Source organism: Nicotiana tomentosiformis, chromosome 6 (genome assembly GCF_000390325.3).
Source record: "Nicotiana tomentosiformis chromosome 6, ASM39032v3, whole genome shotgun sequence".
NCBI classification, from domain to species: Eukaryota; Viridiplantae; Streptophyta; class Magnoliopsida; order Solanales; family Solanaceae; genus Nicotiana; species Nicotiana tomentosiformis.
The window spans coordinates 68772750-68800192 of NC_090817.1; the positions used below are offsets into that span (position 1 = coordinate 68772750).

Below are 27443 nucleotides of genomic sequence, written 5' to 3' on the forward strand. Positions count from 1 at the left end.
TACAGTGTGTGGTGATTGATACGAGGTTCGAATGTTATAATCAGGTCTTGTAGAGAAATTCGGAGGTTGGAATTTGGTTTTAAGGCTCTTTGACTAAATAAAAGGGAGGATCTTCAGTCTGGATCGTTCTAATAAGCTCAACTGGGTTGTGGTGGCACGGGTAGGTGCGAGAGGTGTTAAACAGTAATTTTGGACAACTCCAGAGCAGTTCTTAGCACGTTCGAGGATGAACGTATGTTTAAGTGGGGGAGAATGTAACGACCCGACCGGTCATTTTGAGCTCTAGCGCGTCGTTTGGCGGTTTGAGGCCTTGAGTAGCTTCACTTTATGTTTTATGACTTGTACGTGTGGTCGGAATTGAATTTCGGGAAGTTCGGAGTTGATTTGGAAAGAAAATTCTAAATTCGGAAGCTTTAAGTTGGAAGAATTGACTAAGGTTTGATTTTTGAGTAAACGACCTCGGAATCAGGATTTGAAGGTTCCAATAGGTTCATATTATGATTTTGGACTTGGGCGTATGTTCGGGTTGAGTATCGGGTCGCCCAGGAGCATTTCGGTGCGTATTATGGAAGGTTGGCATTTTGAAAGTTTTAGGATTTCATAAGTTTGGTCTGAAGTGGATTTTGATATTATCAATGTCCGTTTGAGGTTTTGAGCTTTGGAATAGGGTCGTATTGTGATTTGTGACTTGTGCATAAAATTTGAAGTCATTCCGGATATATTTGGTACGTTTCGGCACAAGATATAGAAATTGGAAATTTGAAAATTTATAAGTTGATTCGAGGCGCGATTCGTAATTTCAACGTTGTTTGGTGTGATTTGAGGCCTTGTCTAAGTTCATATTATATTGTTGGACGTATTTGCATATTTGGATAAGGTTCTGAGGGTCTCGGGTGGATTCTGGATGGTTAACGGATCGTATTTTTGACTTCAGGAAAAGCTAGAAAATTTCTGGTTGTTGGTGCAATCGCTTCTGCGAAGTCTTGGTCACAGAAGCGAGATAATCGTCGCACGTGTGAAGAATTTCCCCCACCTGCATGATCACAGAAGCGGGTGAAGGAGGCGCAGAAGAGGACAGCATCGCAGAAGCACAACTCTAGCCGCACATGCGGTTATGCAGAAGCGAAGCTAGTGTCCGCATGTATGAGGCTTCAGCTGGCAGTGGTCATTCGCAGAAGCGAGGTTGGTCTCGCAAAAGCGAGCTCGCAGGTGCAATAATTTGGCCTATAGGTGCGAAAGTCGTTGGGTAGTGGGGGTATTTTTAATCTGAGACTTAGCCCATTTCTCTCACATTTTCATTTGGTTGGGCGATTTTTGGAGCTCTTGAAGGGGAGATTTTCATCATCTATGTCAAGGTAAGTAATTCCCGCATATTGTGAGTTAAATACAAGGTTTATATATGGATTTAAACATGAAAATTAGTAGAAATTTGGGATTTTGGTAGAAAACCTAGAAATTGGTATTTTTGGATTTTAACCACGACATTGGGCATGGAAATTGGAATAAATTATATATTTGAGTTTGTGGTATTATGGGTAAAGTTTATCTTCAAAAAATTTCGGAATCCGGGCAAGTGGGACCGAGGGTTGACTTTATTGACTTTTCGAGTGGAGTTGGGAATTGTTATAAATTGTTAAATTGTAAGCATTGGAGTATATTTTTGTCACGCCCCAAAACTGAGGAGCGCGACCGGCGCTCAACCGAGTGAACCCGACCGAGCAAGCCTGTTAAATTCCTTCTACCTAAACTCATTCATGAATAAAGAGAATATATGTTTTCCTTAATTAAACAATAAAGTGGTCATGTCTGCAATTACCAATTTCCTACCATAAGTCTCACCATTTTTAAAGTCTCAAATGGACAAGTAATACAGCCACAACATAGCATAGTTTGTCTTTCCCAGCACCAATACACAACCCATACTATGTCTACAGAGCCTTTATAAATAAATAAGAGTACAATGATAATACCGGCAACAAGGCCCCGGCTATACCTCAAACAGAATACACAAAGTACAAAAGATTCATGACCCTGATATGAAGTGGGGCTCACCAAGTCAGCTGGGAAGAAGGTGTACTGCTATCACTGATCAATATCTCCTGCTGTGGAACCACCTGCATCCATTGAAAGATGCAGCGCCCCCGGCAAAAGGGACGTTAGTACCGTCGAATAGTACTAGTATGAAAACTAAACACCAAGTTAAGAATTTAGAAATACAAGATAATTATGATGAACCAGTGCGGCAATAGAATAATATAGATAACCATCTCAACCATAGCAAGCTTATTAAAAGCTATCAATAACATTTATAGGATTTAAGATGAGATCCTCTATAACCATCTTCACACAAAGCGGCCCTGTCGCCTCACCCGATGTATGCAGGTGGAGGTGTACGTATGATACCACAACTCTAATCAAGCGGACTGCCGCCTCACCTCAATGTATGTGGGTGGATGTATAACCACAGTACCAAGAACCTACACAAAGCAGCTATGCCGCCTCACCCCAATGTATGCGGATGGAAATGCATCAACGATACCAATACCAACACAAAGCGGCTATGCCGCCTCACCCCAATATATGCAGGTGGTGGTTCCACAACAATACCAAATCCATACACAAAGCGGTTGTACCACCTCACCCCAATGTAAGCGGGTGGAGGTGCAGTCCCACAATATCATAATCCCTACACAAAGCGGTCATGCCGCCTCACCCCAATGTATGCAGGTAGAGGTGTATCACAATCACAATCTCTACACAACTTGGCATAATACCTTTCACATAAATCACGACTAGAAATTATAACATGTGGATACGTAATCCATAGTTTAGGACACATCCTCAATTTATAATGCAATATGATAAGAGCATTTGAAACAGGGATTGAACATATATCTTCATAACAAAACTTATCGGAATACTCGATTTATAATCAACATGTTGGAACTTACAAGGATAATGAGAATTCCAACTCTTAAAGAAGCGTTTTGCCAACATACCTCAATTGAGCTTCCTTAAACTCTAAAACGTTCCGGAATTCTTAGCAACTTCAATCTATTTTAGAAATATAACAAATTGAACCACAATTAGGAAGATGATTATGGTTCTAGCTCATTTGAGCATTTTATCAAACACTAGGTGTGCATTAAGGTTTCAAGGCTCTTTTTATGGAGGATTCCATCATCCCACAACCCAATCTTTACCATTTTTAGCTCAACAATCTTCCTACATCCTTTGATAACACATGCATGTAAGATAACCAATCCTCTTGCCCAAAAATTATCTTGCTTACTATCCATTTCTACACAAAATTCGAAATTGAGGGTTAGGGTGTAGAATCTTACCTCTAGGATGAAGACCTAGTGAGTTTCCCTTCTTAATCTTACAAAACTTGGGCAAGAATTGAAGGACAGATATTGGAGAATACCTTCTCACTCTAGGGCACCCTATCTTACTCTAAAATGTCAGATAATAGCTCAAAAATAACCCAAAGAGTGTATTTAACGAAATAGGGTCGGGTTTTAAAAACCGAAAAATGGAGCTCCGGAACAAGGTATGCGATCGCATAACTGATATGCGGACCACATATCAGTCGCGTAGTTGGTTACAAAATAGCCAAAAGAACTGTCTGTGTATGCGGTCACTATGCGGTCGCATAATGCACCGCATAACAGTTATGTGTTCGCATAGTCGATCTCATAGTTGCTTCCAACTGACCCAATTAACTGCCTCACTCTGCGGCCATTATGCTATCCGCAGAGTGGTTCTGCGGTTGCATAATGGACCGCAGAAATGAACTTTTCCGCCAAAAATTTTACTTTTCATTCCCGTGCATCCTCAAACACGTAAGCCTAGTCTGGCACCATGAAACATTATTTTCTTTGCAAATTTTACCAGGCCTTACACTTAAGTACTTTGAAATTTTCCGGGGTGTTACATTCTCCCCTGCTTAGGATCATTCATCCTCGAATGAGGGTCAAATTCTGTGATTAGCATCTTATGCAACTCAGTCTTTCATACCACACACCAGCAACCCCAAATTTGATAGACTCCCTAAATTTCAAAAAAATTCGCCAGAGTGTCCTTTGTAATTAGGCCTATCCACCTATCAGAGAGCCCTAGAAACACATCCTAACAGCATATACATAATCCAACAACGTAACATAATACAAAACAATACCAACTGTGGCCTCACAAGCAATTATATTACCAGAACGGAACACCCTTAACACCAAATGTACAAGTCATACATATTTCATAGGAATATCCCTTAGCATTTTCATAAGGCACAACTCATAATTACATGGTTATTCAAATAAATAAGGATACTTTTTCTTCATTTCTTCTTCGGCCTCCCAAGTAGCCTCTTCAACCTGTTGGTTTCGCCATAGCACTTTCACGGATGCAATTTCTTTGTTTCTCAACTTTCGGACTTGCCGATCAATAATAGAAATTGGAATCTCCTCATAAGTCAATTCTTCATTTACCTCAATAGTCTCAACCGGAACAATGACTGTCGGGTCTCCAACTACTTTCTTTAACATAGACACATGAAACACCGGGTGTACTAATGACATCCCAGGTGGTAGCTCAAGCTTGTATGCTACCTCACCGATCCTCTGAATGATTTTGTACAATCTAATATACCTCGGACTTAATTTCCCTTTCTTACCAAATCGCATTACACCCTTCATGGGGGAAACTCTCAAAAATAGCCAATCATCTTCTTTGAATTCCAAATCTCTACGACGAACATCCGAATAGGATTTCTGACGACTCTGAGCAGTCTTCAACCGCTCCTTAATGATTTTAACTTTTTCCATAGCCTGATGCACGAGGTCTGGCCCTATCAACTCTGCTTCCCCAACTTCGAACCACCCAATGGGAGATCTACATCTCCTACCATATAAAGCCTCGAACGGTGCCATTTGAATGCTAGCATGATAACTATTGTTATATGCAAATTCTATGAGTGGTAAATGATCATCCCAGCTACCTTTGAAGTCTATAACACAAGCGCGCAATATATCCTCAAGCGTCTGAATTAGTCCACTCTGCCTGCCCGTCAGTCTACGGGTGAAAGGTTGCACTAAGATTCACTTGATTACCCAAACCTTGCTGAAATTTCTTCCAAAAATTAGCAGTGAATTGTGCCCCCCGATCAGAAATGATGGAAACTGGGGTGCCATGCAACCTGACTATTTCTTTGATATACAACTGAGCATACTGCTCCACTGTGTCGGTAGACTTAACCGGCAAAAAGTATGCTGATTTCGTGAGTCGATCCACAATCACCCAAATTGAGTCAAACTTGCGCGGAGTGCGCGGTAATCCTACCACAAAGTCCATATTAATCATTTCCCATTTCCACATTGGAATTTCTATGTTCTGTGCCATCCCACCGGGCCTTTGGTGTTCGGCCTTCACTTGCTGACAGTTCGGACATCTTGCTACAAAGTCCGCCATATTCCTCTTCATATCATTCCACCAATAGACTTCCTTAAGATCATGATACATTTTTGTAGAACCTGGGTGCACAGAATACCTAGAAGTGTGAGCTTCATTCAAAATTCTTTCACCGAGACCATCCACATTTGGAACACATAGTCGCCCTTAGTACCTTAGTGTACCATCACCCATGCCAAGAGAAAAGGTCATGGTCTTATGTTTATGAATCCCCTCTTTCAATTGAACCAACAATGGGTCGTTGTATTGTTTTTCTTTGACTACCACTACAAGTGATGATTCAGCTCTATTTTGCACAATTACCCCTCCTTCACTAGAGTCTGCAAGACGAACTCCCAAACTAGCCAATCGGTGAACTTCTTTGGCCAATGGCCTTTGATATGCCTCCAAGTGTGCTAAGTTACCCATAGAGTTTTGGCTGAGAGCATCCGCCACAACATTAGCCTTCCCTGGATGGTATAAAATATCAATGTCATAATTCTTGAGTAATTCAAGCCATCTTCTCTGCCTCAGATTCAATTCCTTCTGTTTGAAAATATATTGAAGGCTCTTATGGTCCGTGAATATATCCACATGGACCCCATATAAATAATGACGCCAAATTTTCAATGCAAATACCATCGCCGCAAGTTCTAAATCATGTGTTGGATAGTTCTTTTCATGATTCTTTAGTTGCCTAGAAGCATAAGCTATCACCTTTCCATGTTTCATTAATATACACCCAAGCCCGATTCTTGAAGCATCACAATATACCACAAATCCATCTATATCCTCTAGTAGAGTCAACACCGGTGTCGTAGTCAATCTTGCTTTCAATTCTTGGAAACTCTTTTCACAAGCATCTGACCATTGGAACTTAATTGGCTTCTGCGTCAATTTAGTCAATGGAGAGGCAAGAGTAGAAAACCCCTCCACAAACTTTCTGTAATACCCAGCTAAGCCTAAGAAACTGCGAATCTCTGTTGGAGTTGTAAGCCTCGGCCAATTTTTCACAGCTGAAATTTTCTGAGGATCAACCTTAATTCCCTCACTAGAAACTACATGACCCAAGAATATAACCGATTCAAGCCAAAATTTACACTTTGAAAACTTTGCATATAACTGGTGTTGCTGCAGGGTTTGCAGAGCTACCCTAAGATGATCGGCATGGTCTTCTCGACTTTGTGAATATACAAGAATATCGTCAATAAACACTATCACAAAAGAGTCGAGGAATGGCTTAAAAACTCGATTCATAAGATCCATAAAGGCTGCTGGGGTATTTGTTAGCCCAAAAGACATCACCAGAAATTCAAAATTCACATACCGGGTCCTAAAAGTTGTTTTCGGAATATCCCGCTCCCTGATCTTCAATTGGTGATACCCGGATCGTAAATCAATTTTGGAGAAGTACCTAGCACCTTGCAATTGGTCAAACAAGCCATCTATCCTTGGCAGTGGGTACTTATTTTTTATTGTTACCTTATTAAGCTACCGATAGTCAATACACATACGTAGTGACCCATCTTTCTTTCTTACAAAGAGAACAGGTGCGCCCCAAGGCGACACACTAGGTCCGATGAAACCCTTTTCTAACAAATCTTTCAATTGTTCCTTTAGCTCCTTCAATTCTGTCGGTGCCATTCTGTAGGGTGGAATAGATATAGGATATGTGTCTGGCATCACATCAATCCCAAAATCAATCTCACTATCTGGTAGGATCCCAGGGAGTTCATCCGGAAAGACTCTCGAAAATTCATTCACAACAGGCACGGACTCAAGTGTAGGTGCCTCGGCATCGGTGTCCGTAACCCGAACCAAATGGTAAATACATCCCTTGTTGATCATCTTTGTGGCCTTAAGGTAAGAAATAAACCTACCCTTCGGCACTACATCATCTCCCTTCCACTCAATAACTGGCTCATTTGGAAATTCGAACCTAACAGTTCTGGTTCGGCAATCAAGCTTGGCAAAACATTAATAAAGACAATCCATCCCCATTATCACATCAAAATCGACCATTATCAATTCAATAAGATCAGCCAGGGTGTCTCGACCACGCAATGTGACAACACAATCCCTATAAACCTACGCGGCCAAAATAGACTCACCAACCGGAGTAGATACAGAGAACGGCTCATAAAGTTGTTCTGGTTCTATCCCAAATTCCATAGCAACATAAGGTGTGACATATGACAAAGTGGAACCGGGATCAATAAAAGCATATACATCATGAGATTGGACAGTCAATATACCTGTGACAACATCTGGAGAAGCCTCTGATTCCCGGCGTCTCCGCATAGCATAAAATCTACTGGGTCCTCCCAAATTTTGTGCACCACCTCTAGCTGCACCATGCCCTGCGGGTGCTGGGGTGCCTCGAGCTAGAGGTGCTGTGGATGTAGTAGCTGCAGAATTAGGTGGTTGTGTCGCGCCTCTGCCCATATTTCTACGGGACGAGCGGCAATCTCTTTGAATGTGACCTCGCAAACCACACCCATAGCATACTGGTAGGTCCATGAAACAGGACCCAAAGTGCATCCTCCCACACTTAGGGCATGGAAGCCTCCGCTGCTGAAACCTTCTGTCGGGCCGACCCTGTTGGTGGGGTCCCCTGTTGCCCTGACTAGGTCCAAATAATTGTGCACCCATCGAAGACTGGGCGAATAATTGGGATGGTCCTGATGACGCTCCCTTGAATGCTGACCTACCACCACCACCACCAGAAGAACCACCAAAGTTGCCCGCGGACCGGGCCTTGCTGCTACTCTGACGCTCCATTCTATTCTTCAATTTGCGAGTCTCTGTGGCTTGAGAAAATGCCACCATCTTACCATAGTTCATATCGGAATTCAAGGCAGCTGTAGAGGCCTCATTGATAACCAAGGGTCTAAGGCCTTGTACAAACCGGTGTACTTTAGCCTCCATAGTGGGCAACATGTCAATAGCATACTTGGACAGGCACGCAAACTCCATATGGTACTCCCATACATTCATACTACCCTGCTTTAGGCTTTCAAACTCAGCGGCACGAGCTGCCTTAGTTTCGGCAGGCAAGAAATGATCCATAAAGGCATCTGTGAACTCACCCCACCTTGCTGGAGGGCTTCCCTCCTCACGGGATTCCTCCCACAACTCAAACCAATAATAGGCCACCCCTTTTAGGCGGTAAGAGGCCAACTCTACTCCCTCCGTCTCTGTAGCATGCATAACCCGGAGATTTTTGTGCATCTCATCAATGAAGTCCTGGGGGTCCTCCTCGGGATCAGTGCCCGTAAACACTGGAGGATCTAATTGAAGAAACTTGTTCACCTTGGAACTAGCAGATTCCCCTGGATGACTGGAAGAAGTAGGCCCAACACTCGATCTCTGGGCCTGAGAAGCCACTAACTGTGTCAACATTTGTATGGCTCCCCTAATATCAATATCAGACATACCAGAATCGGAAGCTGGACCTATAGGTGGAACTGGAATATCAGTTGGAGGAACTGTCGCACCTTCTGTAGGTGTAGGGATAGGTGCGGTCCGATCAGTTGTAGTAGAGTCAGGCAGTGTAGTAACTAGAGGAATATTCTCACTCCTCGGGTGCTCACCCGCATCATCAATTATAAAGTCAACTGTCATTCCTGGGGTGACATTGGCTCTTTGGCCAGTTCTTGCCTTCTTCTTAGGTGCCATGTACTGAAAATTAGAGCAACGTAGGAGTTAAAGGAGGAACAATCTTACAACCACCTTTATCGCATGATTAAGAACATGAAAGAAGGGTATTATTCCTAAATGCCCATGTAGCATCCTAATTATAGATGTGGTCGACAACACACCGATAATAAGGACTCTACTAGACATAGCTCCGAGACATCCTAGGACACTTTAAAACCTTAGGCTCTGATACCAAGTTTGTCATGCCCCAAAATCGAGAAGCGCGACCGGCGCTCAACCAAGTGAACCCGACCGAGCAAGCCTGTTAGATTCCTTCTACCCAAACTCATTCATGAATAAAGATAATATATGTTTTCCTTAATTAAACAATAAAGTGATCATGTCTGCAATTACCAATTTCTTACCATAAGTCTCACCATTTTTAAAGTCTCAAATGGACAAGTAATATAGCCACAACATAGTATAGTTTGTCTTTCCCAACACCAATACACAACCCACACTATGTCTACGGAGCCTCTATAGATAAAGAAGAGCACAATGATAATGCCGGAAACAAGGCCCCGGCTATACCTCAAACAGAATACACAAAGTACAAAAGATTCATGACCCCGGGATGAAGTGGGGCTCACCAAGTCAGTTGGGAAGAAGGTGTATTGCTATCACTGATCAATATCTCCTGTTGTGGAACCACCTGCATCCATTGAAAGATGCAGCGCCCCCGGCAAAAGGGACGTTAGTACCGTCGAACAGTACTAGTATGAAAACTAAACACCAATTTAAGAATTTAGAAATACAAAATAATTATGATAAACCAGTGCGGCAATAAAATAATATAGATAACCGTTTCAACCATAGCAAGCTTATTAAAAGCTATCAATAATATTTATAGGATTTAAGATGAGATCCTCTATAACCATCTTCACACAAAGCGGCCCCGCCGCCTCACCCGATGTATGCAGGTGGAGGTGTACGTATGATACCACAACTCTAATCAAGCGGCTCTGCTGCCTCACCTCAATGTATGTGGGTAGATGTATAACCACAGTACCAAGAACCTACACAAAGCGGCTATGCTGCCTCACCCCAATGTATGCGGGTGGAAATGCATCAACGATACCAATACCAACACAAAGCGGCTATGCCGCCTCACCCCAATTTATGCAGGTGGTGGTTCCACAACAATACCAAATCCATACACAAAGCGGTTGTACCGCCTCACCCCAATGTAAGCGGGTGGAGGTGCAGTCCCATAATATCATAATCCCTACACAAAGCGGTCATGCCGCCTCACCCCAATGTATACAGGTAGAGGTGTATCACAATCACAATCTCTACACAACTTGGCATAATACCTTTCACATAAATCACGACTAGAAATTATAACATGTGGATACGTAATCCATAGTTTAGGACACATCCTCAATTTATAATGCAATATGATAAGAGCATTTGAAACACGGATTGAACATATATCTTCATCACAAAACTTATCGGAATACTCGATTTATAATCAACATGTCGGAACTTACAAGGATAATAAGAATTCCAACTCTTAAAGAAGAGTTTAGCCAACACACCTCAATTGAGCTTCATTAAACTCTAAAACATTCCGGAATTCTTAGCAACTTCAATCTATTTTAGAAATATAACATATTGAACCATAATTAGGAAGTTGATTATGGTTCTAGCTCATTTGAGCATTTTATCAAACACTAGGTGTGCATTAAGGTTTCAAGGCCCTTTTTATGGAGGATTCCATCATCCCACAACCCAATCTTTACCATTTTTAGCTCAACAATCTTCATACACCCTTTGATAACACATGCATGTAAAATAACCAATCCTCTTGCCCAAAACTTATCTTGCTTATTATCCATTTCTACGCAAAATTCGAAATTGAGGGTTAAGGTGTAGAATCTTACCTCTAGGATAAAGACCTAGTGAGTTTCCCTTCTTAATCTTCAAAAACTTGGGCAAGAATTGAAGGACAAATATTGGAGAACACCTTCTCACTCTAGGGCACCCTCTCTTACTCTAAAATGTCAGATAATAGCTCAAAAATGACCCAAAGAGTGTATTTAATGAAATAGGGTCGGGTTTAAAAAACCAAAAAATGGAGCTCCGGAACAAGGTATGCGATCGCATAACCAATATGCGGACCGCATATCGGTCGCATAGTTGGTTACAAAATAGCCAAAAGAACTGTCTGTGTATGCGATCACTATGCGGTCGCATAGTCAACCGCATAGTTGCTTCCAACTGACCCAATTAACTGCCTCACTCTGAGGCCATTATGTTGTCCGCTGAGTGGTTCTGCGGTTGCATAATGGACCGCTAAATGAACTTTTCAGCCAAATATTTTCCTTTTCATTCCCGTGTATTTTTCAAACACGTAAGCCTAGTCCAGTACCATGAAACATTATTTTCTTTGCAAATTTTACCAGGCCTTACACTTAAGTACTTTGAAATTTTCTAGGGTGTTACAATTTTGACTTATTTGCACATTATTTGACTAGTTTCGGATCGTTTGTCTTGGAGTTGAGTGTTAGAGTGGCGTTGGAGTCGGTTATGGAACTTTGGAGTGAGATATGTCTCTTGTCTAACTCTGTGATGGTAAGCTACCCCTAGGTGATGTATTTGATATATGCTACTTGTTGCGGGGGCTACGTACACACGAGGTGACGAGAGTCCATACGTAGCTAAATTCATGTTATTGTCCGGGTAGACTTAGGTTCACATCATGCTATAATTGTACCATAGGGGTTATCTTTGCTCATTTAATTCCTATATTTCGCATTACGACTTGAGACTAGACTTGCGTAGAGTAATAGACTTTCTATTGTAGATATTTGACGCGCTTCATGATTATCCGCGGGATAATTGTACTCCTCTTACGAATTCCTCCCGCATTGTGCGCTTTCATAAAAAGGTTCCTTAAAGTTCCTAACTCGCACGTTTATTCGTAAATGGGGTCGACCCGTTAAAGTTTATTATTCTAATGGGATCAGGTCGTTCGCCTCGGCAGTATAATAGATACATCTATGGTTCAGTTCGTTCGACCCTCGACAGTGCGCACTTTATGATGGGATCGGTTCGTTTGCCTTGGCGGGATTATCTATCACACTCTCATGGGAGAAGGTCATTCGCCTCGGCAATCAAATAGATGTATCTATGGTTCGTGTCGCTCGACCCTCGGCAGTGCACATATTATGTTGGGTCGGGCCATATACCTCGGCATTTCTATGAAATAGTCTTATGAAATTGTGCATAATGTTTGACAAGAAGCCAGTGCACCTGTGAGTTTTCCTGATTTGAACTGTGATGACCTATCTGGTGAGGTCCAATGTATATATACTCCGACTAAGGAGGTAGCTGCTTAGTGAGAGCTTGAGTTTACCGTTCAGAGGAGGATTGTACCTCGTATTTATATTTGTTCATACCGCTTATCTGCTCTGCCCCATATTTATTTACTTCTTACTGTACCTGCCTTATTGGACCACTAGTAAGTGTCGATGTCGATCCCTCGTCACTACTTCTCTAGGGTTAGGCTAGATACTTCATGGGTACGCATTGATGTACGTACTCATGCAACACTTGTTACACTTATTGTGCATGTGTGTGTGTGTGTGTGTGTGTGTGTATATATATATATATATATATATATATATATATATATGTTTCTAGTGGTCATCTGGGCGCAGAGGAGCGGCATTTGCGGACACTTTACGGTGAGTTGCATTCCATGTTACGATCCACAACATACAGAGTCTCCATCATAGTTATTTATATTCTCCTATCTAACTTTTTTTCTAGACAGATGTTGTATTTTATTATATTTGGTAGTTAATGCTCATGCACTTGTAACACCGGATTTTGGGGGTTCCTACTGGTTGTTCGTTATTGTAGTTCACGTAGTTATTATCATTTTTACCCTGTAAATTTTATTTTATACTATTTAATTAATGGATATTTTGATTTCGAATGTAATAAAATGAGTAATTAAGTTGATCAATCACTGTTGGCTTGCTTGACGGCAGCGTTAGGCGCCATCACGGCCTTTAGTAGATTTTAGGTCATGACGCCGATTATACGTGATATGTCTTTCATGACTTGAGGATTTATAAATACAGGTTGAGCCCTTACTTGTTGAGATTAGCATGTGATATTTGAGGACTTATAATTGTTATCTTGGTAAAGGATCATTTAATTATTGCATCTTATTCTATTATTGATGTTGTATTTCATGCCTATTAAGTATTCTCCTACATTATGTATATTTCACACTAGTAAGAGTCGATATCGACCCCTCGTCACTATTTCTTAGAGGTTAGACTAGATACTTACTGGGTATACGTAGTTTACGTACTCACGCTACACTTCTGCACATATTATGCAGGTTCTGAGGCAGGTGCATATGGAGTTTGTCCGGGAGCGCATCTGCATTACCCGTAGGCTTAGTGGTGAGCTGCTTCTCATGCTCCGTTCCACAGAACCTGGAGCCTTTTCTTCTTATGTTTTTATCATTTCTGTCTATTTTGTTTTAGCCAATAGTTCTTAAAGAGTTTTATATATTCTACTAGATGCTCGTGCACTTGTGACATCGGGTTTTGTGAGTTCTAGTAGACAGTCATGTGTTTTGATTATTTAATTCACTATCTTACTTTCCCGTTTAGTTAATGCTTTACATTACTACGCTCACTTATTATTTTCGTATTAAGTAAAAATCAAATACTTTAAAAATATTAAAATGAGAAATTAAATGGGTAGTTCACCGTTGACTTTCCTAGCGGCGACGTTGGGCGCTATCCCGACCTATAGTGGAAATTGGGTCGTGACAAATAAGAAAAGATATTGACCACCAGATGAATAAACAAAGATAGATGAATCTGCACGACTATTCTGAAACCCATGTGATAGTAGAAAATAACAAAACTGACTAAACTATGCATGAGGTGCCTACTTGAGATCATATAATGCCTTATGTAGTTTGCAAACATAGTCTGGTCAGAGAGAATCAATGAACCCTGTGCCTGCTCCATATAGACAGACTCATGCAAATAACCATTAAGAAATGCATTTTTTTCAATCAAACTGACGAATATACCAACTACAAGAAAGAGCAATAGAGAGTATCGGACGTATAATAGTGGGACAAACAACGGGACTAAAAGTCTTACTATAATCCACACCAGGTGCCTGAGTATAAATCTTGGCCACCAATCTTGCCTTACAACGATCAAAAGAGCCATCAGACTTCTGTGTAACTCGATAGACCCATTTGCAACCAACAATATTAACACTAGATGGACGAGGAACAAGAGACTGCGTCTGATTTGCAAGTATGGCATTGAACTTTTCTGCCACAGCACTCTGCCATCTGGCATCCTTAACTACAGAGTTGAAACAAGTAGGCTCAACAGGCAAATTAGCCAAAGAAATGGAATTAAGAGCATACTTAGGATTTGGTTTAACCACTCCACACTTTGATGGAGTAACCATGGTACGAGTAGAATTAGAAGTGGAAGTTGATGGCTCAATAATGAAGGTAGATATAGGAGATGAAACTGTACTAGATAACAGTAAGGACGAAGAATCTAAGGAACTAGGAGGAACAAAAGACAAACTAGGAGATTCAACAGAAAAAGAGGTGGACAAAGAGGTAGTGGCAGAACTAGTAGACCCGGGTGTTGTAGGTGTAGGACTAGGTAATGCAGCAGGTACAGGGAGGAGGATACGAGGCATAAAAGGACGAGGAGGTAGGAAATCAAATAAATGTGTATAGGAAAAACAATGCTCAATAAAGCAAACAAAGTGACTAATATAGGCACGGTTAGTACCAAGACATAGACACTGATATCCCTTGTGATTAGAACTATACCCTAAAAACACGCAAGGAGAAGAATGAGAGTCAAGTTTGTGAGAACGATAATGACACAAATTTGGATAACAAAGATACCCATAAGATTTTAAAATGGTGTAGTCAGGTGGAACCCCAAATAGGTTCTCATAGGGAGAGCTCTTAGCTAGAGAGTAAGAAGGAAGCGAATTAATAAGATAAACAACAATAAGAAAAGCTTCAACCCATAAAGAAAGAGGGGCATGAGCATGAAAAAGTAAAGTGTAAGCAACATTTGTGAAATGACAGTGCTTACGCTTACTTATACCATTTTGTTGAGGTGTGTGAGGGCAAGAAAATTGATGATGAATGTCATGCGAGTGAAGAAAGGAGATAAAGGAAGAACTTTGAGTCTGAACAAAATGCCTTAATAGACCCCCTAAATTGATTTTTAACAAGGTTTAAAATGGGTAAAACAAGATATGACATCACTTTTATGATGAATAGGATAAATCCATGTGTAACAAGTGAAATCATCAATAAAAATAACATAATAATGATAACCACTAACTGGGGGCACAGGGGACTGCCAAATATCAGAATGAATTAATTATAAAACATAATAAGTAGTTGAAGTACTGTAATGACCCGATCAATCATTTTAAGCATTTGCATTCTGTTTAGCTATTTGAATTCTTGAGCAGCATCGTGTGATGTATTATGACTTGTGTGAATCGTCGGTTTTGGGTTTTCGGGTTATTCGGAATTGATTTGGAGGAATGAATTTCATTATTGAAGCTTTAAAGTTGGAAGAGTTGATTGAGTTTGACTTTTTAGTATTTGACCTCGGATAAGAGTTTTGATGGTTCCGTTAGGTTCGGATGGTGATTTTGGACTCGGGTGTATGCCCGGATTTGCATTTGGATATTCTAGAAGATTTCGGCACTAATTGGCGAAAGTTCGAAATTTGAAGGATTGGAAAGTTCATAAGTTTAATCGGGAGTTGACTTTGATGATATCGGGTTCGAATTGTGGTTGTGGGAATTTGAATAGCTTCATTATATCATTTGGGACTTGTGTGCAAAATTTGAGTTCGTTCCCAGTTGATTTGATATGTTTCGGCGCAAGTTATGGAAGTTGAAAGTTCAAAAGTTCATTAAGTTTGATTTGAGGTGCGATTTGTCATTTCGATGTTGTTATGTGTGATTTGAGGCCTCGAGTAGGTCTGTGTTATGTTATGGGACTTGTTAGTATATTCAGACGGGGTTCCAAGGGGCCCGGGTGAGTTACGGACGTGTTTCAGATCATCTTTCATTCATGTATGATGGCTAGCCTTTGCTGGATCTGGTGTGACCTCACCTGCGGAGCCATGGGCGCAGGTGCAGAAATCGCAAAAGTGGCAGTTGTGTTAGGGGTAGGAGTCCGCAAATGCGGAGTTTTCTTCGCATCTGCGAAGGTGCAAATGTGGCGCATGAGGGCGCAGAAGCGAGAGGCAGTGCATGTACGTGAAGTTTGTTCGCACCTGCGTTTGTGCAAAAGCGGAGATTTACCGCAGGTGCGATGGGCTGGTTGGTAGTGCTCTTCCGCAGGAGCGAGAATTTGGTCGCATGCATGAGTACGCAAATGCGAACGACGCTGGGCAGAAGCTATATTTTCGAGGGTTGGTCGTTTTATTCTCATTTTTGAGACTTAGAGCTCGGTTTTGGGTGACTTTGAAGAGGAATTTCATCACACAAATTGGGGTAAGCATTCTTAACAGTTTTGATCATATTTCACTAATCTATACCCGTTTTTGGCATTTGGTTGATGATTTCGAAAGAGAAATTTGGGTTTTGTTTCTAAAGTTTCATAGAGTGAAGTTTTGAGTTTTGAATATCGATTCGAAGTCGGATTTGAGTGAAACTAGTATGGTTGGACTCGTAATTTAATTGGTTGTCAGATTTTGTGGGTTTCATCAGGTTCCGAGGTGTGGGCTCGAGTTTGACCCTTTGGTTGACTTTGGGCTTTTGATTAAAGATTCAACCTTTATCGATTGGAATTGTTTCCTTACGCATTATTTGATGCATTTGAGTTGCTTTTGGCTAGTTTTGAGCCGTTCGGATGTCGGTACGCACGGTATGGCATTTTTGGAGTATCGTTTGGCTTGCTCGTTGTTGAGGGTATAAATCCCTAAATATGTGTGTTTTGTGTTTAGTGTTGAGGTGACGCACATGCTAGGTGACGGACGTGTGGGTGTGCACCGTGTGAATTGTGACTCAGTTATTTCTGTGGTACTATGTAGTTACCTAATCTTATCTGTAACCGTGAAATCTCTACGTGCTAGTGTAATTAAGTTATGATCCATGTTAGAAATCATGCTTAGGACACATACTGGTACTGTTGAGACCCACGGAGGTCGTGTTACATGTTGAATTAATAGCTTAATTTGAAATTTATACTCGCTCACGGCTACTATTTGCATATCATATCTCAGTCTTTGTTGTCCTATATTCATACATCATATCATCATTATTTGGGCTGATTATCATGATTCTTGTGAGCCTGAGAGACTGGAGAGATTGATGACTGAGTGAGGCCGAGGGACTATTGTGAGTGATATTTATGGGATCGGGCTGCTCGTCGCAGCAGGCTTTATTAATTCATACCAAGATTTGGCTTATTATAGCGCTTGGGCTGGATCAGCCCCTCCGGAGTCTGCACATCCACAGTGGGCGCAGTTGCTATGAATTTTTGGGTTGGATCTGCCCTGGATTCATTTGCATTGAGCTGGATCTGCCCTAGATTCATTTGCATTGGGCTGGATCTGCCCTGAATTTATTTATGTATGGGCTGGATCTGCCCTATACAGTACTGAGTGACTGAGTGTGCTGAGTATTGAGCATGGTGAGTGAGAATACGAGGCAGTGAGATTGAGTACTCTTAGAGTGTGAGTACATGAGTTCATCAGTGAGATGCATTGCATTTGACATGCGTACTTGAGATACAGGCATAGAGATGCATTTCCTCATGCTACCCAATTTTGGCGACATTCATGATTTCTCTTGCATATCGACATATAGGTATAGAGATGTACTTTTCTCATGCTATCTGAAAATGAAACATCTTAATTATTATTGAAAGATTTGTTTGGGAAAAAATCTCAGTCTTTCGAACTTACTCAAATCTTTGGTGATTTGGTGAAAGGAATTGAGTTTTACTAGCATCTTTGAAAAACATGCCTATTTTCCTGTAATTGTTAACGAGTTGAGCATCATACCTCTGAGTTATTTCTCTTGCACCACTTTTATTATGCTGTTATGAACTGTTGCTGGTTATTGGAGTTGGACTCTGACCCTTATCCCAGCTCGTCACTACTTTCAATATAAGGTTATGTTTGTTACTTATCGAGTACATGGGGTCGGTGTACTCACACTACACTTCTGCACCTTGCGTGTAGATGTTGGATGCTGATGTTGTTGTGTACCGTGGGAACTGGATGTGAAGATATACCTGCATTCCAGTTATGGCTATCACTTGTCCTTGGTAGCATTAGATTCGAATTCTGTTCATTTACATTTCAAACAGATATTGTAATTATTTCAATTTAGTTTTGTAAAAATCTAAATCTTAGAAGCTCATGATTTGTACTACCTGTCCCTGGGATTTTGTATAAAAGTTCGCTTATTTCATCATTATTGTCTCATCAAATTTCAATGGAATCGATTTATTGTTAATTGGCTTACCTAGCGGGGTGGGTTAGGTGTCATCACAACTAGTTGAATTTTGGGTCGTGACAATTTGGTATCAGAGCTCTAGGTTCATAGGTTCTACAAGTCATGAGCAAGTGTCTAGTAGAGTTTTGCGGATCGGTATGATGACGTCTATATCTATCTTCGAAAGACTATAGGGCATTTAGGATAAACTTCCCATCTTTCTTTCCTTATCGTGCGACGTTGATTCATCTTGAAGCGTAACTCTTTGAATTCCTTCCACGCGCTCGTATGCGCACGTGAGCGCTCAATATCAGTTGTACATCGACGACTTGTAGTTCTATGGATGAGGTGCGAGATGTGATTTCTGTGTGCTGATAATGGGCCAGTCCGGAGGACTTGAGGCCAATTTTGACTATAGCTTGAGCATGGGGATTTCAGTTATGTGAGCATGTGCTTTTGGACTTATAAGTCTGGTGTCCCTATTAATGGAATTTGTGGCTCGATGAGTGGCTGGATGGCTATATGACGAGTATGATGTGACTGCGGGATGTGTTCAAGTGGTTTGAATGTGACGAGAAAAGTTTGCTTGGGATGTGAAAAGGACTATTGGGTGCTATCTTGATGTGACGTATAGTCTCGAGTTATGAGTGTGTTGAAGGATCTTTCATGTTGTTTAATTGTGGAACGAATTATATTCTCAGGTCTTGTTGATGAGTTCAGACTCAGGAAAATTAGGTGATTGCTTAGTAGTTATGGCTGTGAAAGGGTATAGCGAGATGCCAGTTTGAGGCTAAGTAGGTGGATTATCACCTACGGGGTAATCTACGGATGTGTGGTCCGTATGATGTTGGGTGGAGGCTTTCTTTTCTACCAGTGGGTTACATTTGTGCGATTTGAGTTTGGATAAGTTGTAATAGATGACATGGCTGTCACGAGAATGAATGCGAGCTTAGCAGATGATTTGAGGTATTATGTGGTTTGTGTTACGTGAGTTTATGAAGGATTTAGTTGAATCTCACTGCGGTATTATGGCTGTAATAAAGTATGGGCATTGTGAGTTATCGAGTGTTTTGATCTATGGTTTTGAGCCAAGTGGGGGAGTCTGCTATCGACGAGTTGATTGCACGGTTATGTGTTGTGTTGGTTTTTGTTTGAGGTATACTTGTGAATCAGTTATGACTTGCAGAGGTTGAGTTCGAGGATGACTCAAGTAAGGGAATTTATGGATACGAGTTATATTGCACTTTATGGGTACATGGAACTCATGGAATGACTTGAGTTGTTATTCGTGATGGATGTAGTGCGCATGGAGTAGGGATTTGCTCGGTTGCAATAAGACAGGATTACTTCTTTGGGGTGTGGTTGTGTTAATTGAGCATAGGTCGTCCATCACATTTGGGCGGTGCAATCGAGATTTGAACATAGTGGATGACTCTCGGGGAGGTTCTAAAGAGTTTAAGATTCATATGTGGCATTTAAGGATTTCCGGGTTTGTAAATGGCTAGAATCTGGGATTTACATTAGATGCTGTCGAGACTCGCGGTATTTCTATATCATTATGGATTATACATTTCAGTATCAGGAAGGAGAAGGAAATGACATTAGATTAACAGAAGGTCTCTTTAGAGTTGGTGTCTCGGTTGTGGTACTTTTGGGGTGCTTAAGAGGGGATACATCGGCTTACGGACCTTAGGGCAATGTAGTTTTATGTTAGGACCTCTTGTGGTGAGTTTTGTGTAAGGATCGTGGTGTTCTGGCAAGGAGAAGTGTTAACATGAAGGCAATTCAGAAGAAAACTCGGAGAAGTAGGACAGCTTGATAGTAGGATGGATCAGCACAGTAATGGACATGGTCGGTTCTTTGGGTACTTATGATGTGGTGAGTCTCTACATGTGTTTTATGGCAATGCTCTTTGATTTTGGCGACCTGTGTGGCTTGGTTGAGTTAGAGAGATTCAATTATGATAGTTTGATTACAAGCAAATGGGTTTCGGAGAGTTCACGATGGTTTCTACCACGGGTTGAGACGTATATTTACTATCGGCATGAGGAGCATGTTGAGTATTTTTATTTTCTATTGGATAGGATCAAATGGAAGGTTTCTGGCTAATCAGATATGTATTCTACTTGTGACTCAGGGTTGATTACTTTACATATGATGGCATAATAGATGCAGTGTGTGGTGTGGGATTGAGATTTGTATGTGCAAGGTCACGGTTCAGTTTTGAATGGAAGGTCATGAATTCTTAGGCGACATGGACGACTTCAGATGACTAGATGAATGATGTTACTACTTGGTATTGCCTGAAGAGTGTACATTTCCGAAGCTGCACTGAGTGTTGACTTACCGATGCTTCATAGGTATTGCGGTACTCGTCTGGTTGATCGACTGCTGATATTCGAATTTTTGCTACGTGGCACGGAAGAATGATAGAAGTATTCCTCGTGGGATGGTCGTGTATGAGAGATATGTTAGACATTCGAGTGGTAGAGTTGGGATCAGATATGGTGATTCATGTGTTCTATGGATTTGCAGATCGGGAGTTCTCAGAAGCAGATTGTTTCGTGGTTGTGGACTATGAAGATGTGGCCAAAGCTTGCCAGATGATAGTATGTGTTATGGTAGTAAGGTCATTATGGACTTTCGGAGGGCTATTTATCTATTTATGGATGACCAGGGTTGATTTGGGCCCCCATTGGTGTAGGTAAGCCTAACACTTACTGAATTAATAGAAGAATTTGACCAGCAATTAATAATGATGAAATAAAACCTTATTACACAACTTACAATTCCCAAAATCGAAAGTACAAGTCATAAGATCTACTTAGTTTAATAGGAAAATCCCTAAATACAACTGTTTGAAATGGAAGTTAAACAGTACAAATACAAAAGCAGAGGGTGACTCTGAGGCCTGCGAACGCAACGGCTGGTTTGCGTTGAGTCTCCACAGCTCGACCAGCCAGCTAATAATCAGCAATAATCGTGGCACCTGGATCTACACAAAAATGTGCAGAAGCATAGTATGAGTACACCACAGCGGTACCCAGTAAGTACCCAGACTAACCTCGGTGAAGTAGTGACGAGGGACTGTCAAGACACCTACCGGACTAAACATCCTGAATAAGTCTGAAGGTGAACTAGCAGAGAAACAATATTAATATAAAGCTAAGCATTATAAGAAACACAAAACAATACTTGCAATGATATACTAATAACAACAATATTTAATGGGAAGCAGTCAAGTAGTAATGTCGTAGAGTAAGCTAGACACAGTCTAAGTCCGATGAAACCAAATAAAGGAAACCCAGCAACAACTCAATAAGAACAACCGCTTTCCCACCATATCTATTCGAGCATTTCCACGAGGTACCGAACCTCAAAATCACAACTCATGGGTCCTAATTCTTGAACCCTACTCACTTGGCATCTTGTACCCACATTCCAATTCATAACCACACGGATGACTCACGTGCCAAGAGAACAACTCTCACATAGAAGGCAAATAGTCGAGAGTACATGCAATGGTCAACAACGTCAGGATTCCTCTTCTTAAATCGATCGGGTGATTTAACTACGTGTGTGCTTGTGCAAGTGTGCTACCACGGTTCAAGTCAACCGATAAGAGTAGAGATAATGAATGGCACATGAGAAACGATCACCAAAAAAATATACAGAGTACTGAAAGCAGCAATGAAGTTGAACGACTAGCACAACAAGGTTAGCTACACAGAACCAAACAAATAATGCAACACGGAGGAAGACAATTAATAGTATGCTAAGAAAATAACAATCAAATATAAGTGCACAAAAAAGGGAAATGACAACAGAGCCCTCCCGAGGTATCGCCTCGTAGTCTCAAATCATAAATGAATCACAACGGCATAGCAAAAACCTCATGCAAACAATAACAACCGCACGGCAGAAACCTCATGCCACAATAACATCCGCATGGTAGAAACCTCGTGCCACAATAACATCTGCATGGAAAAAACCTCGTGCCACAATAACAGCCGCACGGTAGAAACCTCGTGCCATAATAACATCTGCACAGCAGAAACTTCGTGCCACAATAACATCGGCACGGCAGAAAACTCGTGCCACAATAACATCTGCATGGCAGAAACCTCGTTTCACACAACACTGAATACCATAGCAACAACGACAATAACACAAGATTACAGCAAGTAATTCAACTCATGAACTCCAGAACATAAAAATACGGAAGAACGAACTCACAAGGAAAGACACAACAGGAGATAATGGTACAACATAGCAATAGCTCAACAAGGAAGGGATAATGTGTATCAATGATCCCACATAAGTACAATTCAACGATAAGAGGGACAACATGAATCAATGACTCCAATTAAGGGTAAGTCAACAATGATAAGGGATAACAAATCTTCACTTAGGGTGGAGTAATTACGGAAGAGATTCAGCAAAATCAATTAAGGATAAGCAGATTATGAAAAAGATAATAATAACTTCAATCAAGGATAAACAATTACGAGAAGGATAGTATAACAATAAAAGAGGCAACAACTTCAGTCAAGGCACATAAGAGTGTAATCCAATAAGGGTAAAACATGGAGTTATTAATTCCAATTAAGACACGTAAGGGTGAATTTAGTAAATGAGGGATTTAACATAACAAAACAACTTCATATCTAATGAACATAAGAACCTAAGAGCCTTAAATAGTCAAATTTCCACAAATAAACCCGAGCACGTACTCGTCACCTCGTGTACGCGGACTTCACGTGACAACATTAGCACCAAAGACTCAAATCCTAAGGGGTAGTTTCCCCCACACAAGGTTAGGCAAGATACTTACCTCAAACCATGCTCAATCAATCAATTAGAAGGCTTTTCCCTCGATTCTATAACTCCGAATAGCTCGAATCTAGCCAAAATAATTTCATACTATGAATATAACTATAGGAAACTAATTTAAATAATGATATAATGATCTTAGCTAAGAATTGAAATATCGCTCCAAAAAGTCGACCCGCGCCCGCGTCTCGAAACCTGACCAAAATTGCAAAAATTAAACACCCATTCGATAACGAGTCCAACCATATAAGAATTACCAAATTCCGATATCAGTTCATCCTTCAAATCATCATTTTACATTTTGAAAGATTTCTATAAATTTTCCCCAATTTTCCAACATAATTCACTAATTAAATGATGAAAATAGCAATGGATTCATGAAATATAACAAGATTCGGGTAGAGAACACTTACCCCAATGAGTTGCTTGAAAAAACCACAAACAATCTCCCAAAACCGAGGTCTACAACTCCAAAAATGAATAAATCCTCAAACCCCTTCGAAATATATGTTTTGCCCAACGCCTTCCGCTTTTGCGGACATGATTTGCGCACTCGCATTTGCGAGCAAATTTCCGCATCTGCGGATTCCACTCAACAGCCAACCCCTCGCACCTGTGGACCTTCTTCCGCTTCAGCACAACCGCATGTGCGACGCCCCAAGCCGCTTCTGCGCAACAAGTTGCTTATGCGACCAACATATCACTTCTGGAAAGCCGTAGGAGCGTGTCCATCTCCCGCACCTGCGAAGCCTCCCAAGACCAGACTTTTTCTCTTTTGTGCCTCCATCATCGCACCTGCGACCATCGCACCAACAACCATCGCACCTGCACCCAGTGGTCCGCAGGTGCGACCATACCAGAACTCAGCCCAAGCCAGCCTCACCCAAAAATGTTTCAATTGATCGGAAGCCCGTCCGAAACTCACCCGAGCCCCTCAGGACATGGTCCAAATATACCAACAAGTCCTATAACATAACACGGACCTGCTCGAGGTCTCAAATCACATCAAACAACGTCGAAACTATAAATCTCACCACGAATTGAACTTATAAATTTTTAAATCTTCTAACTTCTAAAACTCGCGCCGAAACATATCAATTCAACCGGAATGACGCCAAATTTTGCATGCTAGTTCCAAATGAATAATAGAGCTAATAAAACTCTCAAAATTGCATTCCGACCCCGATATCACCAAGGTCAACTCTCGGTCAAACCTCTCAACCTTCCAAAACTTCAACTTTTCCAACTTTCGCCAAAACGCATCAAATTACCCTATGGACCTTCAAATCCAAATCCGGGTGCACGCCTAAGTCCAAAATTTCCATACAAATCTATTGGAACCATCAAAACCCCATTCCGGAGTCTTTTACATAAAAGACAAATTCCGGTCAACTCTTACCACTTAAGCTTCTAAAACAAGAATCTTTCTTCCAAATTGACCCTAAATCATCCGAAGACTGAACTCGTCCATACACGCAAGTCATAATACATAATACGAAGCTGCTCGAGACCTTATGCTACCGAATGAGACTTTAATTATCAAAATAATCGGTCAGATCGTTACAATTGGTAGGCCAATGAGGATGTGTATTCTACATCGGGTCAGATTTGTTGACTCCGAACCATCTTTGTTGAGGAGTGTGGCATTAGATTAGAGTTGATCTTGTTAGTGTTCAGATATTTTCTATGTATTACTCCTCTATGCTACGAGGAGTTGTTATTTGTTGGTTATACGCACACCTGGTGCGGTTCTGTTTGGGTCTTGTAGCAAAATTCGAGCGAAATGGTTATTGGGGTATGGAATGATTGATTGCGCCTTGGTTATGGCCTTTTCCGATTGTGGTATATTGTATTGTTTGCTTCTTTATGGTTATGGCCATGCACTTTATGTACTTGATGATGAATTGCGTATGGTTGATGATTTTGAGCATTGTGGCTTGAGGTATTTTATAGGATCGGTGTTGGATGGGTCACGTATTGCAGCTGGGTTATGATAGGATATGATCCTTTGTGATATATTCATGTGTTTTCGTTCTACTATGTGTGATGGGTAATTAGCATTGCGTTGTGGTGGTACTTGTTGAGCTTGCGGGACGGTTCTCTCATTGGAGTCATTTTCCACTTTTGGGTGCATTGGAATTGTTGCTTAATGGTGCATGGATTGCACGGTTTGTGGCTTTAGGTTGTATTGGTGTGGCCTGTCACTAGAATGGTTGTGTTTGATGGGGTCATTGGACCTAGAATAGGTACTATCAGATTTGATCACAATATGTATTTGAGGAATAATATTGGAGGCCGGCTTAGGATTTGGCTTTGGTTCTTGTCGGACGAGAGAGGGCTCTGTGACTTGTTGATCTGATGAGTGGTACTGAGTTTCTACGCGTTTCTTTCATCATCGGCAATGTACGAAGGTTTTAGAGCGAGATTTTTGTTTGATATGAGGTTTGTTACCGGTACCGAATGTGTTTTGAGCAGCTATTGTGGTCAAAAGTTATTGTTGTGAACATTTGAGTTATGTGGTATATCACATAATTATATCTTGGGTTAGGGATATGACTTGATACAGCTGGTTCAGACTTATATAATGCGTAGGCGCGAGATTCGGGTCTTGTAAGGAATTTCGGATGTTGGAAATTGGGTTCCAAGGTTTATGGACTAAGAGTGAACTAAGGATCTTCAGTTAGGTTGTGTATTTAGGCTTATATGGATTAGGGTGACGTTGGATCACCCCCGGGTATATGCATGGTAAGGTGGGACACTGATTTGATGGCTTTGGAACGACTCTTGGCACGTTCGAGGACGAACGTATGTTTAAGTGGGGGAGAATGTAACGACCCGACCGGTCGTTTTGAGCATTTGCATTCCGTTCAGCTATTTGAAGTCTTGAGCAGCATCGTGTGATATATTATGACTTGTATGAATCATCAGTTTTGGGTTTTTAGGTTATTCGAAGTTGATTTGGAGGAATGAATTTCATGATTGAAGCTTTAAAGTTGGAAGAGTTGACTGAGTTTGACTTTTTAGTATTTGACCTCGGATTAGAGTTTTGATAGTTCCTTTAGGTCCGGATGGTGATTTTAGACTCGGGCGTACGCCCGAATTTGCATTTGGATATTTCTAGAAGATTTCGGCGCTAATTGGCGGAAGTTGGAAATTTGAAGGTTTGAAAAATGGAGTTGAGTTTGATGATATCGGGTTCGGATTATGATTCCGAAAATTTGAATAGCTTCGTTATGTCATTTGGGACTTATGTGCAAAATTTGAGTTCATTCCCAGATGATTTGATATGTTTCGGAGTTGAAAGTTTAAAAGTTCATTAAGTTTGATTTGAGGTGAGATTCGTCATTTTGATGTTGTTATATGAGATTTGAGGCCTCGATTAGGTCCGTGTTATGTTATGGGACTTGTTAGTATATTCGGACGGGGTCCCGAGGGGCCCGGGTGAGTTACGGACATGTTTCAGATCATCTTTCATTCATGTATGATGGCTGGCCTTTGCTGGATCTGGTGTGACCTCAACCGCGGAGCCATGGGCGCAGGTGCGGAACCGCAAAAACAACAGTGGCATCGCAGAAGCGGAGACTGTGCTGGGGACAGGAGTCCGCAAATGTGGAGTTTTCTTCGCATCTGCGAAGGCGCAGATGCGGCGCATGAGGGTGCAGAAGCGAGAGGCAGTGCAGATGCATGAAGTTTGTTCTCACATGCGTTTATGCAGAAGCGGAGATTTTCCGCAGGTGCAATGGACTAGTTGGCAGTGCTCTTCCGCAGGAGCGAGATTTTGGTCGCATGCGCGAGGCCGCAGAAGCGAAAATTGGTTCGCAAATACGAACGACGCTGGGCAGAAGCTATATTTTTGAGTGTTGGTCGTTTTATTCTCATTTTTGAGACTTGGAGCTCGGTTTTGGGCGACTTTGGAGAGGAATTTCATCACACAAATTGGGGTAAGTATTCTTAACAGTTTTGATCATATTTCACTA

The 27443-nt window shown here is 41.2% G+C and overlaps 1 protein-coding gene across 1 annotated transcript; it reads right to left on the reverse strand.

Annotated features, from left to right (window-relative positions):
- Nucleotides 1-14187: 14187 nt before the first annotated feature.
- LOC138894161 (uncharacterized mitochondrial protein AtMg00820-like) lies at nucleotides 14188-14604 on the reverse strand. The gene has a single exon (XM_070178843.1). It carries the CDS (start codon nucleotides 14602-14604, stop codon nucleotides 14188-14190), a length of 417 nt encoding a protein of 138 aa, XP_070034944.1.
- Nucleotides 14605-27443: the final 12839 nt, after the last annotated feature.

What these genes read in the sequence shown, in the direction of transcription:
- LOC138894161 (XM_070178843.1), bottom strand. Translation starts at nt 14,604, where the DNA reads ATGGTTACTCCATCAAAGTGTGGAGTGGTTAAACCAAATCCTAAGTAT.